The sequence below is a fragment of the Tenrec ecaudatus genome, chromosome 1 (assembly GCF_050624435.1).
Source record: "Tenrec ecaudatus isolate mTenEca1 chromosome 1, mTenEca1.hap1, whole genome shotgun sequence".
NCBI classification, from domain to species: Eukaryota; Metazoa; Chordata; class Mammalia; order Afrosoricida; family Tenrecidae; genus Tenrec; species Tenrec ecaudatus.
The window spans coordinates 186,646,538-186,670,076 of NC_134530.1; the positions used below are offsets into that span (position 1 = coordinate 186,646,538).

At 37.1% G+C, this 23,539-nt stretch overlaps 1 protein-coding gene across 1 annotated transcript in view; it reads right to left on the reverse strand.

Annotated features, from left to right (window-relative positions):
• Window positions 1-23,539, reverse strand: part of RC3H1 (ring finger and CCCH-type domains 1) — an 87,205-nt gene that overhangs the window by 22,030 nt on the left and 41,636 nt on the right. The window contains exons 4-11 of the mRNA XM_075527681.1: window positions 21,752-21,991; window positions 21,175-21,350; window positions 18,856-19,056; window positions 14,286-14,418; window positions 7,663-7,781; window positions 6,263-6,375; window positions 2,247-2,528; window positions 1,544-1,758 (exon numbers count right to left, since the gene is read on the reverse strand). Of these exons, the coding sequence (XP_075383796.1) occupies window positions 1,544-1,758; window positions 2,247-2,528; window positions 6,263-6,375; window positions 7,663-7,781; window positions 14,286-14,418; window positions 18,856-19,056; window positions 21,175-21,350; window positions 21,752-21,991 (1,479 nt within the window). The remainder of the gene's footprint in view (window positions 1-1,543; window positions 1,759-2,246; window positions 2,529-6,262; window positions 6,376-7,662; window positions 7,782-14,285; window positions 14,419-18,855; window positions 19,057-21,174; window positions 21,351-21,751; window positions 21,992-23,539) is intronic.

Consider the following 23,539-nt stretch of genomic DNA (forward strand, 5'->3'; position numbering starts at 1 on the left):
AAGTTATAAACAATTCCCTGAACTTGTGGAAGCAGAGGTAGCACAAATCAAGACTTACAAGAGTTTTAAATGGAAAGAAATGTAATACACAAAATATCCATTCTGTTGGTGCTGGTCTAGTTATCTGAGGCATGACCATGTCGTCCTTGCACCTGTGGTAAGAGCTTCCCAATTTCCAGACCTTTGCTTCCAAAGGTGATCTGATCCAGGCATTAGCAGTTAAGACAAAAGTTTCTTATGTTTGCTCCGTCACTGCAACAAGTTCCCTTGAGGGCTGTCTATAGTGTTCTGAGACTCAGTACCAGTATGTCCAGCTTAAGCTTGCTCTTCTATTATTCCCATTTTGCTGACTACCAACTGCTTCAATTCTCTTTCTGCCTGATACAGCTAAAATGAACTTTGTTCTCTTCAAGTGAACCCTTACAGACCCACAGGTATTTAGGGTTATACAATGACTAGCTCGACAAAAGTGGCTGTGTTTTTCTTGGGGTCAAAAGGAAACTGCAAATCATTGTTTACTACATATTTACTGAGTATATCAATATCAATGTAGAACTATTCTACTGAGTGTCTCAAAAGAACCTTCCCCCTCCCTCAAAAACAAACAGCCTTGGGAAAAGACAATGTATAGCAATTGAATTTATTGCAGAGTAAAAAGTAACACCTCTTCCTGAACTACCTCTGGTAAGAGTCAACATGTTGGTTTTAAAATCAGTCTGAGTTTTACATATAAAGTGCATGTGAAATCTTAGTCATCCCCTTTCCTTCACTCTTTATATCAGTATTATCATTAAACCTGGTGTTATAGATGGAATTGTGCCCCCATTCTCCATGTGCTATAAACCCTACACCCCATACAAGTGGATGCAATCTCATTTGGGAATAGTTTCAATGTCCTGTTAACAAAGACATGATTATAGGGTGTATCTTAAACCAATCACTTTGAGATAGTAGGCACAGAAGCAAGGAAGCACAGATGGGAAAGACATATGCCATGCCACCTGAAGATCAACAAAGAACAGAAGTTGGAAAAACACAAGGACCTTTTCCCTAAAGAAAGTCTTTCTCTAGAGGTGCAGTCCTGAATCCAGACTTTTGGGTTCTTAAGTTATGTAAAAATAAATATTTGTTTGCTAAAGTCACTCACTTAGGTATTTCTGTTGTAGGGATACTTAATTTTCAATGTTTGTTTTCTAAATCACCTTTCCCACCACATTAATATAACAACAAATTACCCCATAAACCAAATCTATTGCTGCCAAGTCAAGGACACAGTGGAATTGTCATACAGGGTTTTCAAGGCTGTGTAACCTACAGAAGCAGAATACCAACCTCGAACCACCAATCTTCCAGTTAGCCCATGTGTATAACATACAATTGTTGTTAGCAGACCGAGCAACCTATTACTTTGTTTCATACTATTCAGATGATCATACCTGTTTTTTCTAAAGTATTAAAATGTATTTATTTAAGGAGGACACTTGTATGATCACTCTTGGATAATCCCCAAGAAAATGGAACAACATAAGTGAAAGATTATTACCCTGCTGATAAGGTGCCGTTTCGAATGGTGGAGCAGCTCCCCGAGGATCCTGATAATAAACATCTGCGGGTTGGGCTGGATATAACTGAGAACCTCGTGGCACCATCTGAAGTGGTTTGGTGACAGGCATGGGAGGCAGGTCTGTTGGCCCCCTTGGAGGTACAGGATGTGGATTCACAGGTAAGGCAGAAATACTCTTAGGGACAGATTCTAATCTAAGGAATAAGATTGTGAAAATCAAGTTTATTGTTCCTAAAATACTTCCAGTGTACCGTTAAATGTTTAAAAAGGAAACATCAAGTTCACTGCCACTGACTTGATACCGACTCATAGAACACGATGGGACAGAACAGAACTGCCCTTTTGGGTTTCGGAGGCTTTAAATTTTACAGGAGCAGAAAAGCCTAATCCTTCTCCCTCAGAGGGCATGGTGATTTAGAACTGCTGACCATATGGTTAGAAACCTACATTGTAATGCACTATGTCTATGCCATTCCAAGAGTTATCCTTTTTGAAATCTGCATAGGTGATTTTACTGAATCTATGCCAATTGATTCTCAAAAAGCACTAGCACAGAAAAAAATGAAAAACAGAACAAAATAAAGCCTCCCCAAAAGCTTCCCCCCATAAAAGCTGTTTATTGTTCCTTCTTGACACTACATTATAGAGAAGAAACTTTAGACAACAGTTAGGAAAAACTTACAGGTCAGGAGGGGACCCAGGGGCACTACTGCTCAGATGATCTATCTTTCCTGGTTTCAAACTAGAATCGTAGTTGGGGTCCGTCCCTCGTGGGATCAGCTGTGTGACGGTGGTCCCTGCTGACACAATTCCATTTGGCAGAGCAGAAGCTTTTCTGCTGGGCAGATCCACTGAACCTTCATCCGGAAGGATAGCAGCTGCAGGCAGGCCCACCTCATTGAGTTGACCCAAAGAGGCACTCAAGGGTCTTCTGGGAACTAAGCGCTTGTTCATTTTACGAAATCTACATAAGAAAGCAAAGACACAAAAAATTTTAAAAAAACCAAAAAATTGAACCAAGCTGAGGACTTAAATGTATTAATGAAGTAGATACAAAGAGAAAAGATTCCAAGCACATCATTTTCTACTATTCTCAGAATATTGTTTCTAACATCATCTTAAGAATTTACCTGTGTGTATGTGTAATGTATAAAATTGCACACAGCAAGACACATCAGTTAAGTATAAAAGGACTCATAAGAAAACATGTGTGGGAGGGGGAAAAAAAAAAGAGGACCTGATGCAAGGGGCTTAAGTGGAGAGCAAATGCCTTGAGAATGATTGGGGCAGGGAATGTATGGATGTGCTTTATACAATTGATGTATGTATATGTATGGATTGTGGTAAGAGTTGTATGAGTCCCTAATAAAATGTAAAAGAAGAAAAGAAAAAAAAATGATTAGGGCAAAGACTGTACAGATGTGCTTTATACAATTGATGTATGTATATGTATGAACTGTGAAAAGAATTGTATGAGCCCCAACAAATTGTTAAAAAACATGTGTAATATTTTAATCACATAAATATTGCTAATTAATATTAAACTTGAAATCTCCATTCCTACGACAGAACAATTTTTATTATTTTCTTTTAAAAATCATTTTATTGAAAATATTTAGAAGACAGTTTTTACAAACCTTATTTTAGCTTTTCCTCAAATGCCTTGAGATACAGTGAACATATATTTAAATTAAGCAACCCAAATGTACATTAAAAATCTATCATTCAGTCCATTAAAAATATAAAAATTCAATAATATGAACTTTTATCAAAACTGATTCGGAGATGTTGACATTATGTGTGCCTAGACAAGACTACAATTATTTTTCAAGTACCACAATGGAAACAGTTTAGAAAATAATGGCCAAAATTTAAATAGAAGTTGTGATATAAGAGGTATACAAATTCTAAATCTAGCCACAGGAGAAATTTTAAGTCATGAGACTCCAGCATCCCCACCCCTCAACACTGAAAATAAGTTTATTTATAAAGCAATTTAACATAACTAATACTTTGCGACAGTAAGATTATATGAAAAATCAAAACCCAACCCTAAGTACTCTTAAGAAGTCTTTAGCCTAAGTATTTAAATTTGGAGGGAGAAAGAGAAGGCTTTCTACTCCTATAAAGATTTACAGTCTCAGAAACACGGGGCAGTTCTACGCTGGTCCTAGGTCCTTATGAGTTGGAATAGACTCAAAGGCAGTTGGGTGCAGGGTAGCAATGATGAAACATACAACTTTCCTCTAATTCTTAAATGCTCCCCCCCCCACCCCACTATCATGATCCCAATTCTACCTTACAAATCTGGCTAGACCAGAGGATGTACACTGGTACAGATAGGAACTGGAAACACCGGGAATCCAGGACAAATGACACCCTTCAGGGCCAATGGTGAGAGTGGCGATACTGGAAGGGTAGGGGGGAAAGGGGAACTGACAACAGAAAAATGGGCGAAGGGAGACGTCGGACAGTGTAAGACATGACAAAATAATAATTTATAAATTATCAAGGGCTCATGAAGAAGGGAGGGCAGGGAGGGAGAGGAAAAAACGAGGAGCTGATACCAAGGGCTCAAGTAGAAAGTAAATGTTTTGAGAATGATGAGGGAAATAAATGTGCGTGACACAATGGATGTATGTATGGATCGTGAGAAGAGTTGTACAAGCCCCCAATAAAATGATTTTAAAAGAAAAAAATTTAATAGACATATCTCATATTTCACATAATTTAATCATTCAACTATATCAAGAAGATCTGTGAAATAAGCACCACAATCAATTCAGAACATTTTTTCCTCATACTCGTTACGTCCTATTAACCCTCATGTCTCTAGGCAATTATCCTCTTTTCCAACCCAGTTTCTCCTTCTGTAGATGCACTTATCCTGGATCTCACACACAGAGAAAACCATTGAAAACAAGACCTCAAACGAGAAGCAAACAAAAAACCAACCAACAAAACATAAAAGCCTTAATCAAAGAGCAAGCAGAAAGGATTACAAACTGAAACAACTTTTAACTGTGTCACAATGGAGATCAAACGATGGGGTATTCTATTGTAACCTAACCCCGTCTGCCATCATCGACTTCACCAGGCTCTGTCTCATAGCAAGGCTGCTCACATCCCTGGACTGTGGTCCGTCAATGCGGGGACCCTGCAAATGGATTTTGGGTTTCCATGATCATTCATAGCCTTCTGCGAGCCAAGTGTTCATAATTTAAATTCTGATACCATTCTTTCCCTTGAATTTGGGTTTCATTATTTATACTTCTTGGATCACACAGGCTGGCTGACTGGTATGCTTCTTCCATGTGGACTTACTTATTGTAGCACTGAGTTTTTGTGTACATCTAAAATTAATTTCGGTATACAACAATAGTATTGTGAATTATTTTGCTTATGAATAGATTTTTGTTTTCCTATTATCTTTTAGTCACTGGTGTGAAATTCCATGCCATCTCTATCACATAAGTAAATCTACATATTTCATCCATTTTTTTTCCTTTTCCCCCCGATCCATTTTCTATAGTGTCTATTGTATTTCATTTTTTATGCAATTACCACAGTGGTTATATTCACTTTTCCTCCTAATGTAGGCTAATAGCTATTAGTCCCTGAAACAGACTTTCGAAAATTTCTTGTCTATGGGAGGGAGGAGGAAGAAATGGGGAGCTGTTATCAGGGTCTCAAATGGGAAGAGAATGCTTTGAAAATGATGGCGGCATATGTGCGAATGTGCTTGACACTCTGGATTGTGATTAAGAGATGTAAGAGCCCCCAATTAAAATTTTTTCCCTTGGATATGCTTACTTATTCTTCAAAATAAATGATTTTGGTAAGTCATAACAATTATAGTACACTTCTTCATTTATTCAAATATTCCTTTACATTACTAAGGTAGTTTAATAATACAAGTGATCAATATCCTGGATTGTTAGTTTTACTAAAGTTTTATTGATATAATTAATGTACTATACAATTCAATGGTTTAAATATCTTAAGAGTTGCAGATTGTTTATAAGTTTATTATGTTTTTCTTGCTACCGTAAATAGGATCTTTTACATTATTTAACTTTTCTATTCCTTCCTTTTAATGGCTACAAAAGAAAAATTTATTTTTAAAAATTACTTGTTTTCAATCTGCTACCTTACTAAATTCTTGTTTGTTTTGTTTCTAATACTACCCTGGGGGTTTTCCTATGTAAGAAATCTCCTCTACATATATTAGCTACTACTTACCAGGTAAGTAAAAAGTTTTGCTTTATTATTGACTCTAATAGACTGAACTCCTTAAAATTGATGACAACCATTTGAATTTCATTTTTAGGCCATAAAAGATGAACTTTTATATGTAGTAGCCATAAAATGAGGAGCCTTGGCAGTGCGACGGTTAGCTGCTCTGCTGCTAAGGTCGGAGGTTTGAACTCATCAGGTGCTCCACTGGAGAAAAGACTTGGCATTTGTATTCTGGCCTAAACGTCACAAAACAACACTAACGTAGTTTCCTGTTTGCAGGCATAAAGAAAATTAAAGCAACTGGGTCAGTTCTTTTTAATAATTTCCTACTGATTGATGAGAACAGAACTACCTCTCTCTAAAAAAAAAAAAAGCAAGTTAGTAATTGTTCTTCACTCAATAGCAAGTTGCTAAAAAAAAACCCACCGGTTTAAAGATATTCACAAGAAAGACACTTACTTTTCCAGCTCCTCCTGCGAATGTGCAAATGTACAGCTGGCTCCGCGAGGGCACCCCCCTCTCTGCTTCATGTCTCGACACATGTATGTTTTATATTTGCTATGCTGTGGAGGCTAAGACCAACATCAGACTATTAGACACATAAAGAAAAGACTTAAATTTTGTGTTGCTGTTTTAGTATCTTGATAATCTAAATGACTTGTTCAGATTAATTCATAGATTTATCTAGACTACCTAAAACGAAAGTATTGGAAAGTTATTATACCTAAAATCTGTCTTTAAAAAAATTAAAATATTCTTCTGATTCTCCTGATGTTAATATTTTCCAATATTACATAAATCTCAGCATGTGTGTTTGCAAACAATTCTCTCTCAATATTTTATAATAGTTAAACTGTTGGCATTTAGAACTTTAGGCAAAATTTTTTCCCATGTATTTAATTTAATTGCTTATTGCCAGGCCTTAAACAGAAGTCTTAGTTTTGTCTTTTTTTAATTACATTCTTCAGATGTCTAATGGAATAAAACTGCAGTCAAGTTGATCCTGTTTCACAGTGACTCTGTAGAAGAGTACAACTGTCCTAACAGGGTTTCTACGGCTGCAAATCTTTCTGCACCAAGACTGCTACATCTTCCTCCCTCGGAGCCTTTGGTAGTTTCAGACTGTCAACCTTTTAGTTAGCAGCTGATCATCAACAAGGTTTCTTCTAAAAACATTAAAAAAAAATTTCTTGCTTCCAAGAACAAATATTATTAATATTTACCTGTTATGTTAACTAATACCACTGTCTTAACCTCAATGATTACTAATGCAAAATAAAAGACCGAATGAATGCTGTGTCTTGATGGCAAAACAGAATTACTGAGAATAAAATAAAAAAGTTAGTGTACTTTATGTACCAGAATAGACTTTAAGTACTTATGCACGAGACATAAGTTAGTGTACTTTAGTGTTATACATGTCATTTAAGAAATTGAGAAAAATATGGCATTAACAGACTATGGAATTAAAAAAAATTCGAATACAGAAAAAAATCTATAGATACGTGAACAATACTATTTGGAGAGATACAACTCTTAAAATATTTCCATTGTCAAACTGACATGTTATACTAAGAGCATCAGCTCCCTTAAATGGAATAAACTGCTGGCACAGTCCATTTGATTCATTCAATGGTGCTTTATCCATGAGAAGTGAACCTAGCACAACATTAGACCAACGAGGATTTCATCACTTCAATGCTGTCAGATAAAAATCACAAGGCTAATGCAACTAAACTGATTGCTAACATAATAAACTAGTTTCTATTCTCATAGTCTTCCTAGCACTTGTTTGCCTTCCTTTCCGTGTGTAGGCAAGCCTATAGTGGCTGACCTCCAGATTCAAGCTTCTCCCTTACCTGCTGTTGATCTGCTCCCTTTTTGCTGTGGTTCTGAATATAATCAACCAGTCCATGCACCACTGTACGCACAGCAACCAGACCATTTTCTAGCTGTTCCCAAGTAGGAGGAGGAGCATCTAAACAGTCCATGAAAAAGTCAAATTTAAAAATTGTTATTCAGATTTTATCCAAGATGTAATCTATAAAGAAATAGTGTCAGCACTTTACTGAAAATCAGGTTAAACTTTACACGATTTTTCATCTGAACAGCTTTTAATAGAAACGGACACATTCGTTAGAAATTGGAACTGCAAATGAATATAAATATTCATTTTAGGGAAAGGGAAGGTAGCGTAAGATACTTAAGTAGGTCATCAATTTATGGCTACTGTCATTAGATTCAAGGAGCCCTGGTGGCATAGTGGTTACACGTTGGGCTGCTAACCAAGGCCAGCAGTTTAGAACCACTAGCCACTGTAAGTGAGAAAGACGGGATTTTCTACTCCCATATAATTACTTACAGAAGGGGTCCTCAAACTTTTTAAACAGGGGGCCAGTTCACTGTCCCTCAGACCTGTTGGAGGGCTGTACTATAGTTAAAAAAAAAACTATGAATAAATTCCTATGCACACATCTTTTTTTTGAAATAAAAAAATAAACGGGGCAAAAATACTCGGCGGGCCAGCTGCAGTTTGAGGACACCTGAATTAGTCTCAGAAACTCACGGGGGCAATTCCACCCTGTCCTATAAGGTTACAATGAGTCAAAATTGACTAAATGGCAGTGAGGGTTTTTTTTGTTTGGTTGGTTGGTTTTTAGTTACTAGACTGAGTACTGAAGAGACAATGAGTGAAAAGGAGTACATTGCGATTCTAGTTTTGTGTTTAGTTTTGAAGAAATGGCCAGTTCATTTATCTTCTAGAATGTGTCATTTTATCTTTCCACCTGTAATGAGTGTTAGTCTCTCCACACCTTCCACAGTATTGCTGTTGTCATTATTTTTTTATTTTAGCCATGCTGGTAAGTAAATAGTAAGCTAGCTCTCATTATTGTTAGGTGAAAATTCAAGACTATCACAGCAGATAAAGCATTTCCTCCCAGGGAAAGGCTAGTTTAAGAGAAGACCGATTATATGAAAAATCCATTAAAGCAACTTTGTCTACATATCATCTCCATTCAGTATATGCCCAGTCTTAGCACTGGGACCAAAACAAAACAAGCCCTAAGTCTTAATATAAATTATTCTAAAAATGAAACATATAACAAAGTGAGAACACAGAAATAAAGATGAATTCCTTAGGAAGCACCCTGAACGGTAGTGTGTAGACATCACTGATGCACTTTTAGGTGAAAGCATTTGAACTGATTTTTAAAGTATCTAGGTTGTTGAAGGCTCCACACTCAAACTTTCCATTACCAGAACAGCAAAGTTCGGAAAACAATCAGTGTTTTAGTTACTGCTCGAAAGCGGAATAGAACATCTGACTCCTGGCCAAGAGTGAGTCAAGTCTTGTTTTGCTGCAGACACAAAGGGCAACACTTCAGTTTACGCACCACTCTCGCTTGGACAACATACAGCGCTTGCTAGTGTGTTAAAACATTCATCACTGTGCATTTTTTGGCCTTTAATTGAGTAAAATACCATACTTTTATTTATTGCATTGTTTTGATATTTAATGTATTGTATTTATTGTGTTTTAAATGTTTTAGGGGGCATTTCCACCACCTAGGGCTGTTATTGTGTTAAAGTCCTGGAAAAAATGAATTTTAAATGTAATTTTTGAGCATTAAAACCATTTAGTTGGTTTTTCATTATTTCTTTGGGAAAAATATGTTCAGATCTCGAACTTTTTGGCGTTTGCAATGACTGGAATGAATTGAGTTCAAAACTGAGGTTTCACACTGAACATAAAGAATTTCATATAGGAAAACAAGTTGCAGATGGAGAGGTGAAAGGGACATTCATTTAAAAAGTAATTTTGAGAGACCAGATTTATTAGTTAGGGAGTCTGATATGACCCCTAAAGACAGGCCCTTAATCACAGGTCTGCAGCAATCAACGGTATGAAATCACAGGGGTAACACTCAAGGTCAAAGCTCAAAAGGCTAGGAGAGGAGGAGGAATGGAAATCATAAGGAGAAAGTGAAAAATGGGATGGTACTGTGAGGGGATTGCAACTGAGAGGAATCTCAATGTGTATGAAACTCATGATCTGTTTGATACACTTTTACTAATTCCTAAGTCATCAGCTGCTCAGAGGGAGAAAGATGAGGCAGATACGGCATTCTACTCCCACATCGCTACAGTCTTGAAAACTCAGAGGAACAGACTACCCAGTTCGGTAGTAAAAAAATAAATTTATTAACATCTGCTAAGTCCTAATTATTTTTGTAGGTGCTAGAAAACCAGTAGTAAACAAAATAAAAAACGGTACATTCTAGGAAAGAGGCTATATAATAAAACAAAGTAAAAATATAGAATCTTTAGTAATAGTGAGTTCAAAATTAAAGAGCAAAGAAAAAAAGACTTGGATAGAAATGTGTAAAACTTTACACAGGTAGCCAGTGTATTAGAACTTAAAGTCTGAGTACCTCCTTTGCAGAAGGCTGCGGATGACAGTGAAAACCCAAAATCCATTTGCAAAATACCCACATGTATTAAGCTTCCACTGAATCCCTCCTGACCATTAAGTACGGATGAGAGCAGTATTGCCCTCAGACATTATATTGAAAACCAGTATCATCAAGACACTCCAGGGAAGAGCAATCTCCGTTAGTCACTTGCCTGGTGTGTTCTCAATAGAGATCACAGTATGAAAAGACTGCCTAACTGTGTGACAAAAAGGCCTGATTTGTTGGTAGACGGGGGACTGGTTTTGCCACAACAATACATCTGCTCACACAGCCTGGTCAGTGTACGTTTATGGCAAAAAACCAGCATGCCTATCTTGACCCACACACCTCACTCACCTGGCCTTGCTTCATGTGTCTTCTTTTTGTTTCTGCCAACGCAGAGGGGCATGAAAAGACAGTGATTTGCTGATGTAGAACAGGTGAAGAAAAAAACATCGAGGGAAGTGCTGTCAGCCATTCAGGCAGATGAGTTTGAAAAATGTTTCCAAGAATGGAATTGCAGATTTGACACATGTATTAGTACAACGGAGAGTACTGAAGGTGATAAGGTTGGTTTGTGAAAAAATTTAAATACATAGGTTTGAAAAAAATTTCTTTTTCTGGAGAGGGTACCCCCATATATATACAGAGTTTAGTTAAAAAAAAAAGTGTGGGCTAAAGATATACTGTTTCACAAACTGTAAAACATCACAAAATGTACTATTTTAAAAGGCTGCCAATTATAACATCATGGTCACAAATGTCTAATCATTTCAGAAATGCTAATGTATGGAAATGAGGTGGGCCTTAGAATTGATGAGATATGTATAGTAAATTTGTGAGTCATCTAGGTGATATTTAAAGCCATGAAACTAAATAAGATTATCTAGGGAACAGGTACAAGTATGAAATAGAAAAGGTATAATGACTAACCTTCAAACTTCCAAAAACTGGAAATTATGGAAATGAGGAGGTTGAAAATGAGAGTCCAATAAAATAAAAAGGAAGCTAGGAGAATATGGTAGCTTGGAACCTAAGTTTAAGGGTTTTTAAAATTTACTTTATTATTTTTGAAAAGTGTTTCAAGGAGGAGAGAGTTAAGTGTCTCAAGTGGTAAATGCTGCTAATAGGCCGAAAACAATGAAAAGCAAGAACTGACATTTGGAACTGTTAAGTGCCTTTGCGTCAACTCTCACTCATAGTTATCTAATGTACACCAGAGCACACACTGACCAATCCTGTACCATCCTCACAACTGTTATGTTAGAGAGCCCACTGTTGTAGCCACTGTTGAGAGTTTTTATCTTTTGCACTGACTCTAGTGAAACATGCCAAAGTATGTGAGACAGTCTTGACATCCTCACTTTTTTCTTAAAATGAATATAAGCCTATTAAATTTTATTTCAGAACAAATTAAACTCCTAACATTAAAAAAATAAGTAAATGACAAACAAAATATTTCCAATAATAGATTTTAAGAGTTATTACCATTAATCTGAAAAAAGAGAAAAAGGTTTCCTATTTCCAACATTATTTGGTTTCTTTTTTTTTTTTGCAATGTGCATGTAATGTTTTTCTCTGAGAAAAAAATGGAGCTGGTTTCCCATTTTTAATATTTGTTTAACCGTGCCACCATACTTAGTGTCCTGGTGGCATATTGAGTTAGATCAAAGCCACCAACTACTGTAAGTGAGAAAGATGGGGCTTTCTCATCCCATCAGGATTTACGGCCTCAGAAGCCCAAAGGGACAGTTCTACCTTGCTGTACAGTGACTTGGTGGCAGTTGAGTTTTGTATTTGTGGTTATGCCGACTTCCTCCGGCACATAACACCCTATACTTAAAGAAACCAATCAGTAAATTAAGGTCATAACACCCCATCCCAGTGCTTCTCAAAGTTTGATGTGGTTAAGAATCATCCGAAGTACTTTTCAACTACAGTCTCCCTGCCAACAACAGAACCAAACACTTCTGACTCGTGTCTTCTTTGTCAAAAGTTCATGTTGTTGAGGCTCGGATAGTTATTTCCAATAAACTATCATCAGCCTCTTACAGTCACTATAAAGGATCACCCGGAGATGTCACACATACCATGCCCTCATATACACCTTCATAATTGGCTTGGCTATAAAGTCCTTGCAGACAAGTTCAAGTCCTGTAGCTCACAAAATTATCAAGCCCATACATTCCATTTTACAAACTTCAAAGCTACATGGTTTCCATAACATAAACATACCTCATTACAATTCAGTTATAGTTTGCGAGCCCTACTCCACTTCCTCACTTGGAAGAATTCTGGTCGTACTTTCTTCAAGATAAATTTGTGTTTCTGGCAATCCATGGTACTTACAATATTTTTTGACAACACCATAATTCAAATGCATCAATTTCTTTTTCCTTGTTCATTTGTCCAACTTTGACAAGCTTATGAGGTGATTTAAGCATGATGGCTTGGGTCAGGCAATGTAGTCCTCCCTCAAAGTGACATCTTTGCTTTTTACTACTTGAATTCTAGTCAAGTCATACTCAAGTGGTAAAATGGTCTTTCCAGCCATAATACTTTATGTGATACAATTCTGGATTTCTTAAATTTGTGGCAATAGTCCCATTTTGGAGGACATAATCTACTAAGAACAGGCAAGTATGGGATTAAGCTCTGACCTTAGTAGAGGGTGTGAATCACACCAGATCCTTTGTTTAATGGCTATCGTGGTTGCTTGTAATTGATGTAAGCATTGATACGCTGCAACTGAGAGAAAAGCAGCTTTTGAAATGGTCTGGGAAAAGCCTGGGCGATTAAGATTTGTAGGAGGCCAATGCCCACTGCAAATATCCTGCCAGAGGTCCCAGGTTATATGTGCATAAATAAGATACAGTCTTTGTTTCTCTAACCAATCTGGACAAACCCATTTGGCATTAATTCTTAAAAAATAAACTATTACCATGCAACTTTTACGAGGTCTGTGCATCAGATTTGTTCAATGCACTGTCATTTGATTTCTTGACTGCTGCTGAATTGCTTGTGGATCTAAGTAAAATGAAATCCTTGGTAACTTCAAATTTTACTTTCTTCATGAAGTTAATTGTGTATTTATTTGGTTCAGTTTTGAGGACTTTTGTTTTCTTTACATTAAGTTGCAATCTCTGCTGAAGGCTGCAGTCCTTGATCTTCATTAGCAAGTGTTTCAAGTCTTCCTTGCTTTTACAAAGGGGTTGTGTCATCTGCATATTGCAAGCTGCTAATTAGTCTCCAATCCTGATGCCACCTTCTTCACTAATCCCAGCTTCTCAGATTATTTGTTTAGCAAACAGACACTAAGTATGACGAAAGGATACAACCCTGATGCAAACCTTTCTGGGTTTTAAATTTTCCTGACTTAAACCATGCAATATTGTACTGGTTCTCTTCAAAGGACTTCCTCTGCGTCCATATACAGGGTCCACATGAGCCCAGTAACTGTGCAGAAGTTCCCATTCTTAATATATATTATCCATAGTTTGTTACGATACACACACTTGACTGCCTTTGCACAGCCAATAAAAGAAGCTAAACAACTTATCAATAGAATCCCTTGGTGCACAATCTTTTCTGAATCCAGACAGAATTCCTGGCTGCTTCCTATTGATGCACTGTTTTTTAATCATTGTTGGCAAAATTTTATCTGCATGCGATGTTAATGATGTTGTATTCTGTATTGGGGTCCCCTTTATTGGGAGTGGGCACAAGTAAGAATCTCTTCCAATATGTTGGCCAGGTAGTCCAGTTTTGTGATGGAAGAAAAAAACATAAAGGAGCCATGGAAGACTCTATTCCTGGTTAAGTGAGCACAATAACATCTATTAAATTAAAGTTCAAGTAAACTAACCTGAGAAACATGGAACAAGAGCAGGGTTAGACTGCAGTGCTATAAAAACACAGAAACTACCTACACAGGGCAATTCTAAAGAAATATAACCAAAGATAATGACAAGAATCACAGATCAGCAATAAGAGCAAATAAAAGATCTACACATTTTTCTTGGGTTTACCTGGACTAGGGTCAATGTTTGCCAAGAGCTCCAAATGAGGTCTTAGTCGATTCAAGTTTGCTGGGTCTCCAGTCCGCTGGAGAGCAATTGTTAGTTCCTGAACACTTTGTGCAAAAGAGGCTGGGGTCTGCAACTTAAAAAAAGATGAACATTAACTTTCAAAAAAGCCATGCAATCTTTTTGAAATAAAGGCTAAATACCATAATTACTTTTATAGTTTACTACATTTCATTTTTTAAATCATCTTATACACTATGCTTTGGCCAGTTTGAATTAGCTACTCTATGAACAAACCCTGACATTCTCAACCACGGCTTGGCATGGTGTAGATCCTCTTTCCCTCTGCTGTCAGCTCTTTGGATTCATGTAGAGTTTGAATGCCCCATCCGCCCTCAATTGTCTCATCTGACAGGTTTTCTCAACTCCTTGATTTAAACCTCCTCTTTCTGTCCTTAAGTTCACAGCACAAGGTTACAATGGCTCCTCAATAATTTATATAACAGCAAGAAGAGTGAAACTACACTCAGTCCACATGAATTTGAATTCAATTTCTGATATAGATCATGATACTGGATATAACCTTAATGGATCAACAGAAAATCTGGTTAAGAATAATCCTATATTGGTTTGGGATTCTTGGAAATTATTAAGTTATACAGTATATACTTGTGTATAAGCCGAGGTTTTCAGCACAAAAAATGTGCTGAAAAACTGGGGTTCGGATTATACATGGGTCAGTAGTACCCCAGCGAGGTAATAACATCTCGCTGGTGCTCCCCTAGATAACCGGATGAGTGCCTATTATCTCACAGGTGACTACCATTTCTCCGCTGTTCCAGGGCTTTGAATGTTTGTTAACTAACATCTAACCAATCAGACCTGTCCTAATTTGTAGAAGCACCTGTAGTGATTCACTTACGCAGGCAGGTGAACTGGTAAGGATGTGTCTGTGGCTGCACTCCGTCTCTCCCCTCTGGTCTCTGTGTTAATTCACATCCTGCATACCCCACCCACACGGACCCACCCCCCAACACTCTGTGTGTGTGTGGGGGGGGGGGACGGGGACGTGAGGGGCACTACCATGAAAGTCCTTTTTCAAAGTCTTGTTTTTTGATCTTATTAGAAATGGATATTCTTGAACCAAAACAAAAACACCGGTCATATGAGCCTGGTTTCAAAATGAAGTTTGTGTCAAGAGAAGAGAGCAATAACAGTATTGCAAGGAGGGAATTCTGTGTTGAAGAAAAGCAAGTGAGGGAGTGGCGGAAAATGAAGACTGACTTGGAATAGATTCTTAAAGCTAAAAAAGCTCATAGTGGTTTAACGTCATTTTAGGGGGCTCTAGAGAGTGAGTTGCATAAGTGGGTTATGGAGTGTCGTCAAAATGGTTACTGCATAACACACATGGGAATCCACATACATGCTCTATAAGTGCCTACAGATGACATATATAAAACAACAAGCATTGAAAAATTTGCTGTGTCAGCAGGATGGTGTACCCGCTTTATGAACAGGTTTGGTCTACTATGTTTGAGACAGAGAAAAAGATTTCCCAGAAATTACCACAAGACCTTGAAGAAAAAATTATGTCATTCTAGTCATTTTTTATAAAACAAAGAAGGATTTATAATTATGACCTGACAGATATTGGGAATATGGATGAAACTGCCATCACTTTTGATCTTCCAAGAAACAGAACTGTGTGTGGCAAGGTTAGGAGAAAAAAGCATTTTTCTCAAAACCAGAGGAAATGAAAAAAAAAAAAAAAACCAAATCCACCTTACAGTTGTTCTATCATGTTTGGCTAATGGAACTAAGTTGTGTCCTGTCATTATTTTTAAAAGACTGCCTAAAACGATCAATTTTCCACCAAGAATTACTGTGCATACACATGTAAAAGGCTGAATGAAGATGGAACAAAAAATGGCTGGAAGAAATTTGGAACCGATGACCAGGAGCAGCCTTAAAGAAAAAGCCATCATTACTTGTTTGGGATATGCTCAGAGCCCACCTATCAGATGACATAAAAAAATTGGCAAAATCTAGGAAAGTTACTTTAGTCTGTTATTCCAGGTGGGCTTACATCTGTACTGCAGCCTCTGGATGTATCTTTGAATAGGCCTTTTAAGACTATGTGTGAAGGATGTGGCATGAATGGATGTCATCTGGTCAAGCCCGACTAACAAAAGGAGGAAACCTCATGAAGCCTGACATAGAGTTAATAGCAAAGTGGGTTCAAGATGCATGGGAAGACATTCCAGAAGACATGGTGCGACGTGCCTTCAAGAAATGTAGTATTAGTAATGCTATGGATGGCAGTGAAGACTGTGCTTTGTATGAAAATGACAGCAGTGATGGTGATGACGGCGATCTCAGTGAGGATAGCATCTATGATGACCTCACACCAGCTGAAGCTCTGCATTGGGATACGGATGATGATGGGGAATCCAGTTTTGAAGGACTTTAACTCTCCATTTTAGCTTGGTTGCTGATTGAGCTCAGGGAATAGTACTCTTAAGGTATCATTGTTGATACCTTATTGTTTTTGTTGAGCCTATTTTCCACTTACTGTGCTGGTTTACAAATGTTAAATGACTTTTAGTCCTTTTATTTGTTTTTTATTTAAAATAAATATTTACATTACCCCACTGGTGTCTCAATTTTTAGTCATTTTATTTTCATTTGTTTTGATTATTGAAACTCACCAATAGCTTCTGCATTTTCCACCCTAGGCTTATACTTGAGTCAATCAGTTTTTCTGGTTTCCCAGGTAATAATTAGGTACCTTGGCTTATACTTGGGTCGGCTTATATTCGAGTATATACGGTATATTTCCCCAATGCTTAGTATCACATGCTCTGGCATTAACTCTCCTATGATGACCTTTCATAGAAAAGAGTAATATAGTTTTAAACTACATATTATATGTAATATTTTCTTGATTATGTAACAGTAGCCAAAGGTTTCTATCCAGAAATACTTAGCTCTCTAGGCAGTTTATTAATATAGATGAGAATTCCCACCACCCAGAAAGGGCATCTGTGAAAGGTAATTAACTATGCTTCAAAATGTTTGTGAAAAAATAGAAATAAAAATAACAGAAAAAGAATAAAACAAAATATAATTGAATTTTCCCACAAACGTTTTGGAGCCTCTGTGTATAAGTCACATACACAATAAAGTTTGTGTATCAGTTTGCTGTACAAAAGCCTACTGACACTAAATGCAAATTATTTGTTCATGTTATAAGACAATTATCAAAAGATATATATCTACGGTCTAATTCAAGTAAGAAAGACAATCTACTTATAGAACCTTCATAAAAGCAAGCCAAATTTCACTTCAAAGGTAAAAAAATACATTTTAAAACTCTTATAGGCATTTCAGTGAGTTATTAGTAGCTTACGTAAGTTTAGTTACGAGTTCTTGTCCAAAGCAAGGAGAGTTACAGGTAAAGTTTGGTGAGAGGTGCATATCAAAGGCAGGACAGAGCAAACAAGATATACTTAATTGCTAGACTACACTTCCCAATTATCTGTACACACCAATCTATTCTTTCAAAGAATTCCACTTTTTTTACGAGGTTGAAATCACTCCTCTTTATTGGTGGACAATAGTATATTATATGAATATATCCCATTTTGCTTACTCACTGTAGAAATGTGCTTTCACAAATGGATGTATGTATGGACTGTGAAAAGAGCTGTAGAAGCTCCCAATATAATGTTTTTAAAAAAAGAAAAAGATTTACAGTTTCCAAAACCCTATGTGGCAATTAACTACAACAAAAACAGCTACAATGTAACTTCAGTTTCAAGAGATTTAAATGCAGTATTTAAGATCATATATAAATAATGGAACTTTTCCTAAAATTCACATCTACTGATGCCTACTCAAATGTTTTATCATCATAGCAAGCTGTTAACAGTTAAAGTAGAAAAATAAGGTCATTGAAAATTTGATTAAACTTAGAATGGTAGTAACTTTATTATTAAGTGAAGCTTTTTCTGACTGAGAATTGTAAGAAATGTCATTATATAGATCCTCCGTTGTATGGCTGCTATATAGAGACAATAAAAGGTAATGATTAAAGCTCACAAAAAATTTAAAAGAGGATAATAATAAAAGAACTCTCAATAAAAGAAAGCTCAAAGGAATGTGGGAGGGCTCTGGATATATAAACACAACACAAATAAAATCTTTCTGTGAATAAATTATATTATCATGCGACTAGTTATAAAATAGTTAGGAGCCCTAGTGACACAATGGGCGTTGTGTTGGATTGTTTAACTGCAAGGTCTGCAGTTGGAAACCACCAGCCATTCCATGGGAGAAAGATAAGGTTCTCTACTTCTCTAAGTAGTTACAGTCTTGGAAACCCACAGGGGAAGTTCTACCCTGTCCTACATGGTCACAATGAGTCAGAATCACACATTGGTCATGAATAAGTGAGTTAAATATGACATTTACTTATAAAAAATACATTTTACAAAAGACACTGCAATACATATATGTCAAATAAATGAACTGTCTATTTCTGAATGATCAATATAGAACAAAAAGGCTCTACCTTGTCAATAATTGACTGCATATGAGATTTATGAGACTGGTCTCCATACAGCAAAGAGGACCACTGGTCTGGTGCAATTCTTAAACCAGCCTCCATAGCAATTTGCACTATCTGGGAGTCATGTTCTCGTCGGAGAGCCTCATAGGTTCTAAATTCTTCTTTCAGTTGCATTAAAGAAGAGTCTTCATCACGTTTGGTGACCTAATGAGACACACAAAATCACACAATGAGTCAGGTTAAAAAAAAAGAAAGAAAAAGTTTATACTTTATCTACAAACATAGGCAACAAGATTGATTTGCAATGTAACAAAAATTGTTTTAACAACCACGATATTAAAATGGAATTTATCACATTGGCTGCAACACATTTACTTCTTTATAGATGTTCAAATCTTCTGTATAGGCTTCACAGAAAGAATGAATAAATTAACATGTGCTAAAATAAAACTCAAAAGAATACAGACATTAAAACAGATGCAAGCATATTCGTATACATGCATATGAACAAACATACATGTATTGTAAAGTATGTGTATATAATTTTAAAGAAAGAAATACTCTCATAATTATTCTGTAAAGCAACTTTTGTTTCTTTACCATAACTGAGAATTATTACCATTTATTTGAGATTATTCGTGAGCTTGGTTGGTAATGAATTAGCTGGTATGAATAAGTGAAAGTGTTACAGAAGCAAAACGTACCGCCATCAAGTTGATTCCTGCTCAGTAACCCATAAGACAGAACAGAACTGCCCCATGGATTTCCAAGGTTGTAAATTTTTACAGAATCAGAGCATCACCATCTTTTCCAGCAGAATGGCTGGTGGGTTTGAACAGTCAGCCCTTTGGTTAACAGTCTAGTGCTTTAACCACTGTGCTATAGGGCTTATTTCAAATATGGCTCTAGAGATGACTAATCTTTTTTTGGCTTCGTTCTCCATGGAGTATTGTGAGCTAAGTCAACATTAAAAATAAAAAAACTATGCTTATTATTATGAGAATAAACAAAATGACCATTTGAATATTTTATAATAAAATAGAAAACTGAGCATTTAGTTGAGCATTTAGTACGTGCCAATCATTGTGCTATGACCTACATCAAGTCATTTAGTTCTTCCAACTTGTTAAGTACTTTTTTCAAATCCCTCCCTGAAAAAATTGGCACTTCTTTGTTTTATACACCAAAACAACAGTTTTCAAATCTTTGGACCCAAATCATGTTCCTTTTCAATGTCCTTTGAGGCTTGGTAACAAAAAGAAATTTGATGGTGAACAATCAGGATTGTAAGAGGTAGAAGGATAAGGTTTCCTAAGGACATACTGATAGGCAGTTTTTGCTACCCTTACAGAATGAGCAGGTACGATCATGGTAGGAAAAATACCTCAGTGTTAGTTTCCTGCCTTTTGCTCACCAATGCAGTTTTCAATTTTCTTGAAACATTTTAATCAATAGTCAAAAAAAATCTATTAAGATCACCTTTTGGGAATACCAAAAACTATCTATAATCTGCTGAGCTGACCACAATTTTGAATTTAACTGGCCTAAAAAGTCCCTCCAATTGATGTATGGATTGTGATAAGAGTTGTATGAGCCCCAATAAAATGATTAAAAGTAAAAAAAAAGTCCCTCCAGAAGTCACTGTTCTGATAGGCCTTTTTCTAAAGGTATCCTAGTGAGATTAAAATTACTATAGTGCTGAGAGGATTGGCTACACCTAGTCACTGACCACACGAATCCTTGATTTTCCTATGGCAAGTATACATTAACATGTTTAGAGATAAACTTCCCTGTCTTATGAAAAACTGGCCATGGGCTGTGTCAGAACGAAGACTTGACTTCAGAATATATGATAAATAATAAACGAGAGATAGTGCGCACCAATGTTTGAAGCAGTACTAATTCGATTTACAATAGAGAATATGTCTACCACTACTGCACAGGCAGCAAAATGAAACTAATTCAAATTCTACCACTGTATATGGGGAGTTACATCAGGACTACATAGCCAAATGAAACCTATCGTACTTCAATATTTCTGCAGGCCAATTCTGCTTATAATTTTGGGAAACTAAGACAATTTATTTAGTTTCTTCAAAGACAAATATCTCCAAGCAAAGGGTTTGTTTGATCTGTTATTCAATTTTCAACACTCAAACTCCAATACAACAGAGCTTAATTATGTTTTTATTTAAAAAAATAGAAAATAGCAAAAAAGTTCTAAAAAGACACCAGCAACTTTATTATATTCAAAGTTTAACTCTCTTAGTTGGGGACAGGACAGTATTTCCTTTCAAGCTGATATTTAATATAGAGTCATACCTTGAAGCAGGAGGCTCTATAAAGGAGCTGGACAACGTGCCCAATGCTAGTTTTAGAAGCTTGAGGGAACCGAGGCTCCAACCTTTGCACCACAAAGAGAACCAAAACTTTCCTTGACAAAGCAGATCCATCTTCTAAGGCCAATAGGACCAACTTTAGAGCTTCTTCCTGCATTGCTAGAAAAAGTTAGGTAAAATCAAAATTTACATGTAGAGCTATGAAAAGCCCTTTAATTGAAAAAGCAATAATCAACCATTTCTGCAAGGCATCACTCAATTAAAGGGCAACAAAACGACAGGTATTCATGGTGATAACCATTTGGGGGAGAATTTTACATTACATCCTACATATTTTGTTAAAGAAAATACATTATTAATAAATTTTAGAATAACTGTTAAATTTAAAAAAAAACACAAAAACTAATTCTATAGAATTTCCCAAGCCATGATTGCTAAGTGGGCTATTACTTGCTAACAAGAGAAGAGTGCAGAGAACAAGTCCTTGTATATCACTTGTCTTCCACACAGCATACTCTCAGAATTACTAGTGTGATAAATATGAAACTTTAATAATATACCTGGTCCAAGGAACTGGCAGCCTCGAGCCCTGACTGCTGCCCAAAGATTGGAAGAAAGTTGCTGAGGATTCTGGTGCTGGAGAATGAGCTCTGTAACTGTTCGTTCACCCAATGATCGAGCTGCCCTCATAGCACGAATTCTGCCTTCTTCTTCGACTAGTTGACAGTGAACCAGAGTCACCAGCTTCCTCTGCATTGGGCGACTCAGAACACTCTGAGTAGTGCTATTCAGACCCACTCCTTGAAAAGAGAGTTTAAAAAAGGTTATGTCTTGAGAGGCTGGCCCCAATCTCAACTACAAAGTGGACACCAGCTCCTCCCCACAGAAGAATTTATTTCAAAGGGCGACATTGAATCTGCAGCTCAGGGAGAGGGACATAACTGATCTGAGCACATGGGAGCAGATGAAGGAGGAGAAAGTGGAGCACATCCTGGCCCATCAGGCCTCGAGGATGTTTCCGATTAGTATAGCCAGTCCAAAGAGAGGACCACATGGCTGGCAACACTATGAGACATGACGTCCCGCACTGACCCATAGCCCTACAGGGGACAACACAGGAGACACAGGGTGGGAATTGCGCTCAATCTGATCCCACCACCCCAAGGCAAAACACTAAAGGGGTGCATCAGAACATTAAGGGAATGGAGCGGTGAGGTCCCCAGGGAATGCTGAAGGTGGACTTTGGGGCCAGGGCATGGTTTTCCAGAGTGGACTGGAAAACACTCCTAAAGGCCAACAAACAATCCTTGAACTAACTACAAGCTTTTCTTTCGTTTTGTTTAGTTTTTTTTCATTGGTTTGTTGTATATTGTTGCTTGGTTTTGCTCTGTCTTGTTTTTGTGCATGCTATTATCTCCGCAGGTCTGTCTAAATAAGATAGGCTGGATGAACAATATGGAGGAGAAAACAATGGGACTGACAGTTCCGAGGGGGCATGGGAGAGGGGGAAGGTGGGGGGAAAGGCAGTGGTGTTAGCAAACCCAGGGACAAGAGAAAAACAAGTGATCCAAATCGGTGGTGAGGAGGATGTAGGAGGCCTGGGAGGGCATGATAAGGGCAATGTAATCAAGAGGAATTACTGAAACCCAAATGAAGACTGAGCATGGTAGTGGGACAAGAGGAAACTCAAAGGCAATAGAGGAAGAGATAGGAGGCAAAGAGAATTTATAGGTCTAAATAAAGGCATGTACATATGCAAATATATTTATATATGAGGATGGAGAAATAGACCTATGTGCATAGATTTATAGGTTTAGTATTAAGGCAGAAGGACATTGGCCCTCCACTCAAGTACTCCCGCAATGCAAGAATACTTTCTTCTATTAAGTTGGCATTCTATGATGCTCACCTTCCCGACACAACTGCTGAAGACAAAGCAGGTGAATAAGCAAATGTGGTGAAGAAAGCTGATTGTGCCTGGCTATCAAAAGACATAGCATCTGGGGTCTTAAAGGCTTGAAGGTAAACAAGCAGCCATCTAGCTCAGAAGTAACAAAGCCCACATGGAAGAGCATACCAGCCTGTGCTATCACAAGGTTTCGAAGGGATCAGTTATCAGGCATCAAAGAACAAAAAAATCCTATCATAGTGAAAGAGGGGAAGGAGTGCAGAGTAGAGACCCAAAACCCATTTGTAGGCCACTGGACATCCCCTAACAGAAGAGTCTCGGGGAGGAGACCAGCCAGTTAGGGTCTGATATAGCAACGATGAAAAACACAACTTTCCTCTAGTTCCTAAAAGCTTCCTCCCACCCCACTATCATGATCCTAATTCTACCTTAAAAATCT